Source organism: Ranitomeya variabilis, chromosome 2, assembly GCF_051348905.1.
Source record: "Ranitomeya variabilis isolate aRanVar5 chromosome 2, aRanVar5.hap1, whole genome shotgun sequence".
In the NCBI taxonomy this organism is placed as follows: domain Eukaryota; kingdom Metazoa; phylum Chordata; class Amphibia; order Anura; family Dendrobatidae; genus Ranitomeya; species Ranitomeya variabilis.
Window position 1 is genome coordinate 206,947,019 of NC_135233.1, and position 15,396 is coordinate 206,962,414.

Below are 15,396 nucleotides of genomic sequence, written 5' to 3' on the forward strand. Positions count from 1 at the left end.
TTATAACCCCTGATGATGTCACACGGCCAGCCAATCACAGTAATGCCACAACCAAGATGGCTACGGCATTACAGTGACGCACAGGGAATAACCGCCTGTCTTTTGGCTGTGTAACAGGCGCCAAAGATGTGGGGCGGGGATTCGAGTTTTACAAAAAGCACTGCCCATTACTCGCTGAGTAACAAGTACATCCAAGCAACGTGATACTCGAGTGATAGCCGAGCATCACCAAACACTAGGCTCATCCCTAGATGCAATGTCATAAAAGCTCCTGTAATGTGGAAGGGACCCAATATTGCTCCCCATATAGGGTACTTATTTTGAGGAAAAGAAAGAGTAGTGGAGCACATACTTATACACTGTGCAGCATGATGTACTGATTTATTTCTAATTTATAGAATAATTATAATTTATATAATATTTATATTTAATTATTGTATTTCGAGCAGAATATTAGAGCATTATCAAATTTCCCTACACTTTTTTTTTCTCACATGTTTACCAGGGTCCTCCTCGACTGGGATCCCACAGGAATTACCCAGATATTATAGAATAAGGATTAGCGACTTTATGATATATATATACCGTATATATATATTGTATATATATATGTATGTATGTGTATATATATATATATATATATATATATATATATATATATAATTATAATATATATATTTTTTTTAAGCTTACTGACATTTTCTGTAAAGCCGAACCCTCTGCTTAGCTTGTGGTTTTTTTTTTTTATGTATTAATTTATTTTGTGTTGCAATCTCCTACTGCTCCCGTCTATTAAAATTGAAAGCTATTGTATAAAATTTGCTGAGTTTTGGCCTTTATTATTTATTCATAACGGTGATATACATTAAAGAATGGCGTCATTGTAGATATCAGCTGGACATACGGCGTCATTGTAGATATTAGCTGGACATACGGCGTCATTGTAGATAGTAGCTGGATATACAGCGTCATTGTAGATAGTAGCTGGACATATGGCGTCATTGTAGATATCAGCTGGACATACGGCGTCATTGTAGATATTAGCTGGACATACGGCGTCATTGTAGATAGTAGCTGGACATATGGCGTCATTGTAGATATTAGCTGGACATACGGCGTCATTGTAGATAGTAGCTGGACATACGGCGTCATTGTAGATATTAGCTGGACATACGGCGTCATTGTAGATAGTAGCTGGACATACGGCGTCATTGTAGATAGTAGCTGGACATACGGCGTCATTGTAGATAGTAGCTGGACATACGGTGTCATTGTAGATATTAGCTGGATATACGGCGTCATTGTAGATAGTAGCTGGACATACGGGGTCATTGTAGATAGTAGCTGGACATAAGGCGTCATTGTAGATATAAGCTGGACATACGACGTCATTGTAGATATTAGATGGACATACGGCGTCATTGTAGATATCAGCTGTACATCCGGGGTCATTGTAGATAGTAGCTGTACATCCGGTGTCATTGTAGATAGTAGCTGTACATCCGGGGTCATTGTAGATATTAGCTGTACATACGGGGTCATTGTAGATATTAGCTGGACATCCGGGGTCATTGTAGATAGTAGCTGTACATCCGGCATCATTGTAGATAGTAGCTGTACATACGGGGTCATTGTAGATATTAGCTGGACATCCGGGGTCATTGTAGATAGTAGCTGTACATACGGCGTCATTGTAGATAGTAGCTGGACATACGGTGTCATTGTAGATATCAGCTGGACATACGGTGTCATTGTAGATATCAGCTGTACATACGGGGTCATTGTAGATATTAGCTGTACATCCGGGGTCATTGTAGATATTAGCTTTACATACGGGGTCATTGTAGATATCAGCTGTACATACGGGGTCATTGTAGATATTAGCTGGATATACGGCGTCATTGTAGATATTAGCTGTACATACGGGGTCATTGTAGATATTAGCTGGATATACGGCGTCATTGTAGATAGTAGCTGTATATACGGCATCATTGTAGATATTAGCTGTACATACGGCGCCATTGTAGATAGTAGCTGAACATACGGCATCACTGCAGATATTAGCTGGATATACGGCATCATTGTAGATAGTAGCTGTACATACGGTGTCATTGTAGATATTAGCTGTATATACGGCGTCATTGTAGATATCAGCTGGACATACGGCGTCATTGTAGATATTAGCTGTACATACGGCGTCATTGTAGATATCAGCTGTACATACGGGGTCAGTGTAGATATCAGCTGGACATACGGTGTCATTGTAGATAGTAGCTGTACATACGGGGTCATTGTAGATAGTAGCTGTACATACGGCGTCATTGTAGATAGTAGCTGGATATACAGCGTCATTGTAGATATCAGCTGTACATACGGGGTCAGTGTAGATATTAGCTGGACATACGGCGTCATTGTAGATAGTAGCTGTACATCCGGGGTCATTGTAGATAGTAGCTGGACATACGGCGTCATTGTAGATAGTAGCTGTACATACGGCGTCATTGTAGATATTAGCTGTACATACGGGGTCATTGTAGATATCAGCTGAACATACGGGGTCATTGTAGATAGTAGCTGTACATACGGGGTCATTGTAGATATTAGCTGGACATACGGCATCATTGTAGATATCAGCTGTACATACGGCGTCATTGTAGATATCAGCTGTACTTATGGCGTCATTGTAGATATCAGCTGTACTTATGGCGTCATTGTAGATAGTAGCTGTACATACGGCTTCATTGTAGATATTGGCTGTACATACGGGGTCATTGTAGATATCAGCTGAACATACGGGGTCATTGTAGATATAAGCTGTACATACGGGGTCATTGTAGATAGTAGCTGGATATACGGCGTCATTGTAGATAGTAGCTGAACATTCGGGGTCATTGTAGATATAAGCTGTACATACGGCGTCATTGTAGATATTAGCTGGATATACGGCGTCATTGTAGATATTAGCTGGATATACGGCGTCATTGTAGATAGTAGCTGTACATACGGCGTCATTGTAGATATTAGCTGTACATACGGCGCCATTGTAGATAGTAGCTGTACATACGGGGTCATTGTAAATATCAGCTGTACATACGGTGTCGTTGTAGATATTAGCTGGACATACGGCGTCATTGTAGATATCAGCTGTACATACGGCGTCATTGTAGATATCAGCTGTACTTATGGCGTCATTGTAGATAGTAGCTGTACATACGGCGTCATTGTAGATAGTAGCTGTACATACGGCGTCATTGTAGATATTAGCTGGACATACGGTGTCATTGTAGATATTAGCTGTACATACGGCGTCATTGTAGATATTAGCTGTACATACGGCGTCATTGTAGATAGTAGCTGTACATACGGCGTCATTGTAGATATTAGCTGTACATACGGCGTCATTGTAGATAGTAGCTGTACATACGGCGTCATTGTAGATATTAGCTGGACATACGGCATCATTGTAAATATCAGCTGTACATACGGTGTCATTGTAGATATTAGCTGGACATACGGCGTCATTGTAGATATCAGCTGTACATACGGCGTCATTGTAGATATTAGCTGTACATACGGCGTCATTGTAGATAGTAGCTGTACATACGGCGTCATTGTTGATAGTAGCTGTACATACGGCGTCATTGTTGATAGTAGCTGTACATTCGGTGTCATTGTAGATTCTAGCTGTACATACGGCGTCATTGTAGATATCAGCTGTACATACGGGGTCATTGTAGATAGTAGCTGTACATACGGGGTCATTGTAGATAGTAGCTGTACATACGGCGTCATTGTAGATAGTAGCTGTACATACGGCGTCATTGTAGATAGTAGCTGTACATACGGCGTCATTGTAGATAGTAGCTGTACATACGGTGTCATTGTAGATATTGGCTGTACATACGGCGTCATTGTAGATATTAGCTGTACATACGGTGTCATTGTAGATATTAGCTGGACATACGGCATCATTGTAAATATCAGCTGTACATACGGCGTCATTGTAGATATTAGCTGGACATACCGCGTCATTGTAGATATCAGCTGTACATACGGTGTCATTGTAGATAGTAGCTGGATATACGGCGTCATTGTAGATATTAGCTGTACATACGGTGTCATTGTAGATATTAGCTGTATATACGGCGTCATTGTAGATATCAGCTGGACATACGGCGTCATTGTAGATATTAGCTGTACATACGGCGTCATTGTAGATATCAGCTGTACATACGGGGTCAGTGTAGATATCAGCTGGACATACGGTGTCATTGTAGATAGTAGCTGTACATACGGGGTCATTGTAGATAGTAGCTGTACATACGGCGTCATTGTAGATAGTAGCTGGATATACAGCGTCATTGTAGATATTAGCTGTACATCCAGGGTCATTGTAGATATTAGCTGGACATACGGCGTCATTGTAGGTATTAGCTGTACATCCGGGGTCATTGTAGATAGTAGCTGTACATCCGGGGTCATTGTAGATAGTAGCTGGACATACGGCGTCATTGTAGATAGTAGCTGTACATACGGCGTCATTGTAGATATCAGCTGAACATACGGGGTCATTGTAGATAGTAGCTGTACATACGGGGTCATTGTAGATATTAGCTGGACATACGGCGTCATTGTAGATATCAGCTGTACTTATGGCGTCATTGTAGATATCAGCTGTACTTATGGCGTCATTGTAGATAGTAGCTGTACATACGGCTTCATTGTAGATATTGGCTGTACATACGGGGTCATTGTAGATATCAGCTGAACATACGGGGTCATTGTAGATATAAGCTGTACATACGGTGTCATTGTAGATATTAGCTGGATATACGGCGTCATTGTAGATATTAGCTGGATATACGGCGTCATTGTAGATAGTAGCTGAACATTCGGGGTCATTGTAGATATAAGCTGTACATACGGCGTCATTGTAGATATTAGCTGGATATATGGCGTCATTGTAGATATTAGCTGGACATACGGCGTCATTGTAGATATCAGCTGTACATACGGCGTCATTGTAGATATCAGCTGTACTTATGGCGTCATTGTAGATAGTAGCTGTACATACGGCGTCATTGTAGATAGTAGCTGTACATACGGCGTCATTGTAGATATTAGCTGGACATACGGTGTCATTGTAGATATTAGCTGTACATACGGCGTCATTGTAGATATTAGCTGTACATACGGCGTCATTGTAGATAGTAGCTGTACATACGGCGTCATTGTAGATATTAGCTGTACATACGGCGTCATTGTAGATAGTAGCTGTACATACGGCGTCATTGTAGATATTAGCTGGACATACGGCATCATTGTAAATATCAGCTGTACATACGGTGTCATTGTAGATATTAGCTGGACATACGGCGTCATTGTAGATATCAGCTGTACATACGGCGTCATTGTAGATATTAGCTGTACATACGGCGTCATTGTAGATAGTAGCTGTACATACGGCGTCATTGTTGATAGTAGCTGTACATACGGCGTCATTGTTGATAGTAGCTGTACATTCGGTGTCATTGTAGATTCTAGCTGTACATACGGCGTCATTGTAGATATCAGCTGTACATACGGGGTCATTGTAGATAGTAGCTGTACATACGGGGTCATTGTAGATAGTAGCTGTACATACGGCGTCATTGTAGATAGTAGCTGTACATACGGCGTCATTGTAGATAGTAGCTGTACATACGGTGTCATTGTAGATATTGGCTGTACATACGGCGTCATTGTAGATATTAGCTGTACATACGGTGTCATTGTAGATATTAGCTGTACATACGGCGTCATTGTAGATAGTAGCTGTACATACGGCGTCATTGTAGATAGTAGCTGTACATACGGTGTCATTGTAGATATTGGCTGTACATACGGCGTCATTGTAGATATTAGCTGTACATACGGTGTCATTGTAGATATTAGCTGGACATACGGCATCATTGTAAATATCAGCTGTACATACGGCGTCATTGTAGATATTAGCTGGACATACCGCGTCATTGTAGATATCAGCTGTACATACGGTGTCATTGTAGATATTAGCTGTACATATGGCATCATTGTAGATATCAGCTGTACATACGGTGTCATTGTAGATAGTAGCTGGATATACGGCGTCATTGTAGATATTAGCTGTACATACGGTGTCATTGTAGATAGTAGCTGGATATACGGCGTCATTGTAGATATTAGCTGTACATACGGCGTCATTGTAGATAGTAGCTGTACATACGGCGTCATTGTAGATATTAGCTGTACATATGGCGTCATTGTAGATATTAGCTGTACATACGGTGTCATTGTAGATATTAGCTGTACATACGGCGTCATTGTAGATATTAGCTGTACATACGGCGTCATTGTAGATAGTAGCTGTACATACGGCGTCATTGTAGATATTAGCTGTACATACGGCGTCATTGTAGATAGTAGCTGTACATACGGCGTCATTGTAGATATTAGCTGTACATACGGCGTCATTGTAGATAGTAGCTGTACATACGGCGTCATTGTAGATAGTAGCTGTACATACGATGTCATTGTAGATAGTAGCTGTACATACGGCGTCATTGTAGATAGTAGCTGTACATACGGCGTCATTGTAGATATTAGCTGTACATACGGCGTCATTGTAGATAGTAGCTGTACATACGGCGTCATTGTAGATATTAGCTGGACATACGGCATCATTGTAAATATCAGCTGTACATACGGTGTCATTGTAGATATTAGCTGGACATACGGCGTCATTGTAGATATCAGCTGTACATACCGCGTCATTGTAGATATCAGCTGTACATCCAGGGTCATTGTAGATATTAGCTGGACATACGGCGTCATTGTAGATAGTAGCTGTACATACGGCGTTATTGTAGATATTAGCTGTACATACGGTGTCATTGTTGATAGTAGCTGTACATACGGGGCCATTGTAGATTCTAGCTGTACATACGGCGTCATTGTAGATATCAGCTGTACATATGGCGTCATTGTAGACAGTAGCTGTACATACGGCGTCATTGTTGATAGTAGCTGTACATTCGGCGTCATTGTAGATAGTAGCTGTACATACGGCGTCATTGTAGATAGTAGCTGTACATACGGCGTCATTGTAGATATTAGCTGTACATACGGCGTCATTGTAGATAGTAGCTGTACATACGGCGTCATTGTAGATAGTAGCTGTACATACGGCGTCATTGTAGATAGTAGCTGTACATACGGCGTCATTGTTGATAGTAGCTGTACATACGGCGTCATTGTAGATAGTAGCTGTACATACGGCGTCATTGTAGATAGTAGCTGTACATACGGCGTCATTGTAGATAGTAGCTGTACATACGGCGTCATTGTTGATAGTAGCTGTACATTCGGTGTCATTGTAGATAGTAGCTGTACATACGGCGTCATTGTAGATAGTAGCTGTACATACGGCGTCATTGTAGATAGTAGCTGTACATACGGCGTCATTGTAGATAGTAGCTGTACATACGGCGTCATTGTAGATATCAGCTGTACATACGGCGTCATTGTTGATAGTAGCTGTACATTCGGTGTCATTGTAGATAGTAGCTGGACATACGGCGTCATTGTTGATAGTAGCTGTACATTCGGTGTCATTGTAGATAGTAGCTGTACATACGGCGTCATTGTAGATAGTAGCTGTACATACGGCGTCATTGTAGATAGTAGCTGTACATATGGCGTCATTGTAGATAGTAGCTGTACATACGGCGTCATTGTTGATAGTAGCTGTACATTCGGTGTCATTGTAGATAGTAGCTGTACATACGGTGTCATTGTAGATAGTAGCTGTACATACGGCGTCATTGTAGATAGTAGCTGTACATATGGCGTCATTGTAGATAGTAGCTGTACATACGGCGTCATTGTTGATAGTAGCTGTACATTCGGTGTCATTGTAGATAGTAGCTGTACATACGGCGTCATTGTAGATAGTAGCTGGACATACGGCGTCATTGTAGATAGTAGCTGGACATACGGCATCATTGTAGATATCAGCTGTACATACGGGGTCATTGTAGATAGTAGCTGGACATACGGCGTCATTGTGGATAGTAGCTGGACATACGGCATCATTGTAGATAGTAGCTGTACATACGGAGTCATTGTAGATATCAGCTGTACATACGGCGTCATTGTAGATAGTAGCTGTACATACGGCGTCATTGTAGATAGTAGCTGGACATACGGTGTCATTGTAGATAGTAGCTGGACATACGGGGTCATTGTAGATATTAGCTGTAGATACAAAATATTTTAGATTTTACTGAAAGAGACCTAGAAGATGAATACAGAACATTTTCTGTGTATAACGCACATTGTTCCTATTTCTAATGCTCTAACAGAACTGTCCCTTTCATTCCATGATCCCTGCCATATAATGATAATGCAATGATTCATGTTCATTCTGTCCTGAAATGTAGACAATGGAAATGTTTCAGGAGGTTTTTTTCTATATGCAGAGTCCTAAATAGTAGGTTTGGTGTTCAGTGTGACTGTGCCCCTTGCAGTGCGTGCCATTTCCCTACGTATACTTTGGCAGGGTCTTTGCATATTATATGTTTTTCCTTCTGAATCCGAGTTGCCAGTACTCTCTTAGGCTAGGGTCACATTGCGTTAGGGCAATCCGTTAAGCGCATAGCACTAGCGGGTTGCGCTAACGCAATGCTTCCCTAGGGTCCGCGTTCGGCGTCCCCGCTAGCGCAGATCCCCGATCTGCACTAGCGAGGAACGGACCTCGGGCGCGCCGTGGACGCTGCAAGCAGTGTCCGAGGTCCGTCACTCAAATGACGCGACATCGCTAGCGCCCGCCCAATGTGGGCGGGCGCTAGCGACGCGCTCACTATTACAGGCTATGGCGGCGTTAATGGACTACGTTAACACCGCGTTGTAACGTAGTCCGTTAAACGCGGTCACATAACGCAATGTGACCCTAGCCTTACACCAGCTCTCCGTGGGCTCCAGCTGTTCTACCACAAATACTTATTTCTGCCTGGCTTAATTGGCAATTTGGCAATGTCTTCTGGGTGTGAGGAAGCCAAGCATGGGAATGTGATATTTGCTATCTCTCAGCAGTGTTGGACCATTTTAGAGCAGCCTGGGGGTCCGCACTGACTCTACCTCGAGGTTACACACTGTCTCCAGCAGATGTCCTCTGAACACATAACAACTGGCAATTTTCAGCAATATTCATAGGTCCTAATGAATGAGATGAACAGTCTGGTGTGAGGGAATTCGGCACAAGAATTTTAGAAGAGTATATAATGCAATTTTTGGGGAAATCTGTTCCAGTGTACATTGCATTGCCAGCGGAATTCCTGTATGGAAAGACATGGCCTATTCTATTATATGTCAAGTAACCTGGGATTTAAAAAAAAAGTGTTTTGTGCAGAAATATGGGTCTAGATGCTGATGTTTCTTCTTAAGGAGAACTGACAACGGGGAGAAAACAATATGCAAATTAGCTATCTTTTCAGAAGAAATAAAGCGGTCTCTCAATCTTTTTACCTATTTTCCAAAATATTGAAAGGTAAAATAAATAGTGTCCAAAACTACAGCTTGGTCCACTAAATAAACAAGTTCACATACAGCTACATTGGCAGAAAAAATAAAAATAGTTTTATATATATATAGTTATATATTCTATAGGGTTTTATAAGGAGTAAGGAAAAAAACGGATGCTTACCAGGTCAAGAAGGGGTTAACAAATATAGCTCCAGAGCATGTAATAGTTTTAAACAGAATTATGTAAATGAGCAGGAAATGTCTAATATTTTGACCCTCATTTATCAAAACTGTCTATTAGCAAAATGTCCCTGTTGCCCATAGCAACGAATCACAGCACAGATTCCATTTCTTAACATTCCATGGAACAATGAAAGCCGCATCGTGATTGGTTGCTATGGACAACAAGGACAGTTTTTCTGCCCTTTTGATAACTGAGGCCAGTACATAATATTCGGAGTATAATCCCCCTCACCCCAGCCTTATTATACAGAGCAGTTTCCGTCTTACCTGGTTCCTCTTTATCCAGTGAGGTGTTTGGTGGAGAATCACTCAGCTGTTTGGTCTCTGGGATGGAGATGTTCTCAGCTGATGTCCCGGACCTCCGTAATGCACCATTCCCATTTATTATGGGTTTGGCATAGATGAGGCGTCTCCTACATTGGACAACCCAGTCTCTGCTGTTCCTGATCCTCTTCTGGGCTGCCGCTCTTTGTAGGCTCGGTGTCTCCAGACTTTCAGATCTGGAGATTGTGACATGTCTCGGTGTTTCATTGAGAACCTCTTCCAGCTCTAACTCTGCGCCGATGTTTCTCCGCTTATTCAGTATGGCATCTTTGTTCTTCCTCCGTATTTCAGGGACCAGAGCTCCGATTTTTTTCAAGGAGATAAGCATGGCCCTGTGAAGATCAGCGGAGGCTGCAGAGTGAGACTCCATGAGGTTCTCCATATTTCTTTTCTTTTTAAGGATCTCATATCTTTTGGTCTTTCTCAGATATTGATGTTTGGACGCCATTTCTGAGGCGTCAGTGTCCATGTCCGGTAGTATAGTGTCTTTTCGCCCTAAAGCGAACAATGGTTCCTGCTCTAAATTGATTCCTCTCCTCTCTCTCAGAACCCGATCTCTTTGGGCTCTTCTTCTCTCTTTCTCCATTTTCTAAACAATTTTTGCTTCGTTTGTCACGAAAAACAAAAGGGGCTACCTCACCCTTGGGAGTCTGTAAGGCAGTGATTCCCTTAGGCTGTAACACTGGAATATAGAATGTGATGATGTCATCACATCACTTGTGACATCGGTCTTATTATGATGTCACCGTGAGAGAGCTGATAGAGATAGATAGATAATAGATATATAATATATATAGATAGATAATATATGGATAGATGATAGATATATAGATAATAAATAGATGGATAGATAGATAGATAATAGATAGATAGATGATAGATAATAGATAGATAGATGATAGATAATAGATAGATAATAGATGATAGATATATAGATGGATAATAAATAGATGGATAGATCGATAGATAATAGATATATAGAAAGATAATAGATAGATAGATGATAGATATTAGATAGATAATATATATATAGATAGATAATAGATGGATAGATCATAGATATATAGATAATAAATAGATGGATAGATCGATAGATAGATAATAGATATATAGATAGATGATAGATAATAGATAGATGATAGATATATAGATGAATAATAAATAGATGGATAGATCGATAGATAATAGATAGATTAGGCTGGGTTCACATTGCGTTCAGTGACTCCGTTAAATGGACTACGTTACACCGCGGCATAACGCGGTGTAACGTAGTCCGTTAACGCCGCCATTGAATGCAATGTCGGATGCATCGCTAGTGCACGCCCACAATGGGCGTGCGCTAGCGATGTGCCGTCATTGAGTGACAGACCCGAGACGCAGGCTGCAGCGTTTCCGGGTCCGTCACTGGTAGCGCAGATGGAACGTCGGCACTTGCGTTAACAGCAGCCCGTTAGCGTATGTGCTGAACTGGCTGCTATTAACACAATCTGAACCCAGCCTAATGGATTTATAGATAATAGATGATAGATAATAGATAGATTGATAATAGATGATAGATTTATTGATTGATTGATAGATGGATAGATAGATAATAGATACACAGGTCTGCGACTAAAAGGCTGTTTGATTATTTTCATCTAATTTCCATGTATTTTGGTGTGCTGAAAACAAAAAAAATATTGAAAAAAATCCTGGAAGTCAGGATTTGCCACAAAATGCAAAATTCTCTTTAAATTTAGTATATTTTTCCAATTTTTGGTATTTTTATCTTGGGGTTTTGAAAGTCAAAATTACTATTAATTAATTCACATCAATGCATTGAAGATATACAATGCCAAAAAATATAACTTTCAAAGAAAAGAACTTTCAGAGTGAGCTAATGAAACCAGCATCAACATGTTGCAAGCTGAACGAGCAGGCTCTGACATGCCCGGGCTTGATTCAATTGTTTTATCTTGGTTCTCGCCTGTTCACACTTTTTCATCTCAGTTCATGTTAGCTCGTCATATTCAGCCGTGTTTCCCAAAATTAGCATTATGGTTCAGCGGAAGTGTATTAATTCGCCTGACAGTTTCTGTTACATTTGTGGTGAATATCCTCAAAAAGAAGGGCGGTTTGCCTTTAAAGTGGTCGTAGAGAAATTTTTAGGCAATAACAAAGACCCTGACTACAAAAAAATCGTTGGCCGAATGCTGAAAGCATTTCCAGCTTTAGGTTGCCTGATGAGTTTGAAAGGGCATTTCCTCCATTCCCACCTTATCAACTTTCCTGAAAATTTGGGAGCTGTGAGTGAAGAGCAAGGTGAACGATTCCACCAGGACATTAAAGAGATGGAAAGAAGATACCAGGGAAGACCGAGCATTACAATGATGGCAGACTACTGTTGGAGGCCTCAGAGAGACATTCCAGATGCTACTCACAAGCGTAAATGGACCAGGAGAAGCCTCACAGGGAAGAAGAATTGATTTTAGTGTGTTTGTGAGCTCATTGCAGTTAAAAAATGATTTTCATGAAACATTTGTAATAAAACATTAATTTTATGAGTCTATTTTCATTTATTTTGAGGTATTGTCTTATTTAACATAGTTACTTAAATTGTCAGAAAAGGTGATGTCCTATGACAAAACTGAGGTCATTTTCGGATTCAGCGCACTTAAAAACTAAGATTACGTGGAATAACCAAAACAGCTCTTGAGAAAAAATTTTTTGTAGACCTGTGATTCATAAGAAAGCTGTAGCGGTGCATCGCTTAAACAATGCATAGAGGAAGAGTCGTGGAAAGTACAGAAATAAACCATGTGGTCGGGGTAGACAATGAATAAGTCAGTGCTCACACTGCCGTCGCCGATTCCTGGTGAATAGATTACCTGCTGGATCGTTCCGCTCTCGGTCCTTTATGCCGTTGACAGGTCCACGTCTGTGCTCATTCATTTATGGCACAAGTGTAATGTACATGGTTCGGAAAGTTAAAGGGAACTTGTCAGACAATTTATGGTGCCCATCAGGAGTACAGGGTGAGAGGAAGATGAAGAAACTGAGCTCTGTGAGATCTAAGCAGATGAGTTTTTGACTCTGTATTTTCTCACTTAATTGGTAAGCTTTTGATGTTGCATATTTTCTGCACCAAATACTCATCGTGGGAACACGGCCTTAAATGTTCGGAGGGTGGAAGTTTAACTATATGTGACCGATCGCAGACAGCGCAGTGGGGAGAGGCTCCTTCTGCAGATAACTTCTTTTTTTTTTTTATACAGTCATAGGTTTGCGAGAGGGAAAGATTGAGCTCGAGACATCTAGAAAATTGCCATAAATATTTCAACCTTTTGATTGCAATTTTTGCATTTAGGCATAGTAAGATTGAAGGACAGGAGGGGATCAGATTGTTATTGTTTGTGTATTTTATATTTATTTGAGCATCAGTTCTTGTAAGTAACGCTGTGCTGTCTCGGCTGTGTCCACTTCTTACGTTCGGAGATGAAAACTGCTGTCTGGTTGGGTGTCGGACCCCCAGCAATGATCGGATATTCATCATTGATTGTAGATATCAGTCATCGTTATCATAATCCTGAACAATAGTTTTAGCTGGTTGGTACTATGGATAATAAGTGAAAATCCCTGTTGTTTAAGTAATTCCACTCTCTTGTTCATTTGCAGATATGTTCCCAGCTGAGTGATCGACTAGAGAAGCAGCAGTCGGCAAACAAAGCCGAAATTGAGAAAATCCGGGTACGTTCAGACTGACTGAAGCTTGGGTAATGGCTGTCAGATATTGGAGCATTTCATTGTGTGCATTTCTCTAATATATTTTCATTAGTATAATTGTTTTGCCTGTAATAAAACATACTGCCGCATGTTACAGAGCTTCTTTTTTTTTTTTTTTTTTATAGAACTCTCTACCTATGCCACTTGAACTTGAGACCTCAATAAAAAGCCTTCAATAGTCTCTAGGTGGGCTGTATGGGCAGTTGTCTAGAGTCACCATTCTTGGTCATCAACCTTGTGTTTGGAGAACACTTTTTAATACCTTTCTAGTTGGCGGTGAAATCAGTTGTCCCAACTCAAAACCGGGGCTTTAAAATAACCCAACGGAATAGAGCGGTGGCCGTGCATTAGCCTCCATTGCTCGATTCATCAACTAATGGGGGCATTTTAGAGCCCTGTTTTGAGAGTCAGTAATTCCCACAGTCAGCAAGTTGTTATTTTCTAGCCTTCTAGCATTTTTTTTTTTTTTAACCAAACTGGGTTGCCTGGCTGTTTCAAAAACAGGAAAAATTAAAATAGGCAACACTCATCTGTTTAATCCCCTGGCGATCAAGCACCAATCCTGCAAGCCTTGACATTTTGACTGACAGCCGGCTCAGCACTGATACACTGCATCCTGAGCTGTCAGTCAAAAGTGCCGGAGTGTGCTTACAGCCGCCGGCTTTCAGTCATAGAGGAGTGCCCAGAGCATCATACTATGACTGAAAGCCGGCGGCTCCTGGGAAGAATAAAAATAACTTTCTCCTGGGTGCCGCACTTTCAGTTCGGTGTTCAGGCACCTTCATAATGCTATTAACCACCTGCAGTTTAACCTTGTGTCTGCAGGTTAATAGCGTTATTTGACCTTTAAAATGACTAATATTTATTTAATATTGGAATATTTAGAAATGTTTACTTTTGCAAAGCAAAAAATATATAAAAGCTCCAGCGGTGTGAAACAAATATTGACTTCAATGCTATTAAAACCATAGCGTTTTACAGTATATTTGTAAAATATGGATAGCGGAAAACCTCACGTCGAGAGAATGATGGAAGTGTCCAGTGTTGTCCCTTTCAGTCCGGCGGTGGATAGGAAAGGTTGGGGAAGTATGGCGCTCTACAGTAACGTCTATAGACAGTTATGGAAACAGCCGTTTGTTCGGCATCTTTTCAGGTGTTGTTCTTTCCTCATATAATGGGTTAGATGTATTGGTTTTGAGAAGCAACATTTATTTATCAGATTCCCATAATCATTTTCTGCTTTTGACCACTTAGCAAAAGGCTGACGGTTGTGAACGCTGCCGAGAGTTCTTCAACACAGAAGGAAGAGTGAAGTTGGTCAGCACCAAGAAGGAGAACTCCGCAGAGGAGGACACTGATGAAGAGAAGGAGACTCTTAAAAACCAGTTACGGGAAATGGAGCTAGAATTGGCTCAGACTAAACTTCAGCTGGTAGAAGCCGAGTGTAAGATACAGGTAAACCATCAGTCACAAATCTTATCTGTACAGGTAAAAAAAAAGAAAGCATTGACAACTATTAATAGTGGA

The 15,396-nt window shown here is 40.9% G+C and overlaps 2 protein-coding genes across 2 annotated transcripts in view; one reads left to right on the forward strand and one right to left on the reverse strand.

The window, feature by feature from the left end:
• The window catches only part of LOC143808924 (uncharacterized), a 32,322-nt gene extending 21,465 nt beyond the window's left edge, over nt 1–10,857 (reverse strand). The window contains exons 1-2 of the mRNA XM_077292102.1: nt 10,051–10,857; nt 7,895–8,274 (exon numbers count right to left, since the gene is read on the reverse strand). Of these exons, the coding sequence (XP_077148217.1) occupies nt 7,895–8,274; nt 10,051–10,693 (1,023 nt within the window). The 5' untranslated portion in view covers nt 10,694–10,857. The remainder of the gene's footprint in view (nt 1–7,894; nt 8,275–10,050) is intronic.
• The window catches only part of RABGAP1 (RAB GTPase activating protein 1), a 238,587-nt gene extending 224,558 nt beyond the window's left edge, over nt 1–14,029 (forward strand). The window contains exons 29-30 of the mRNA XM_077283511.1: nt 13,762–13,833; nt 13,995–14,029. The gene's annotated coding sequence lies outside the window, so the exon portion shown is untranslated. The remainder of the gene's footprint in view (nt 1–13,761; nt 13,834–13,994) is intronic.
• Nucleotides 14,030–15,396: the final 1,367 nt, after the last annotated feature.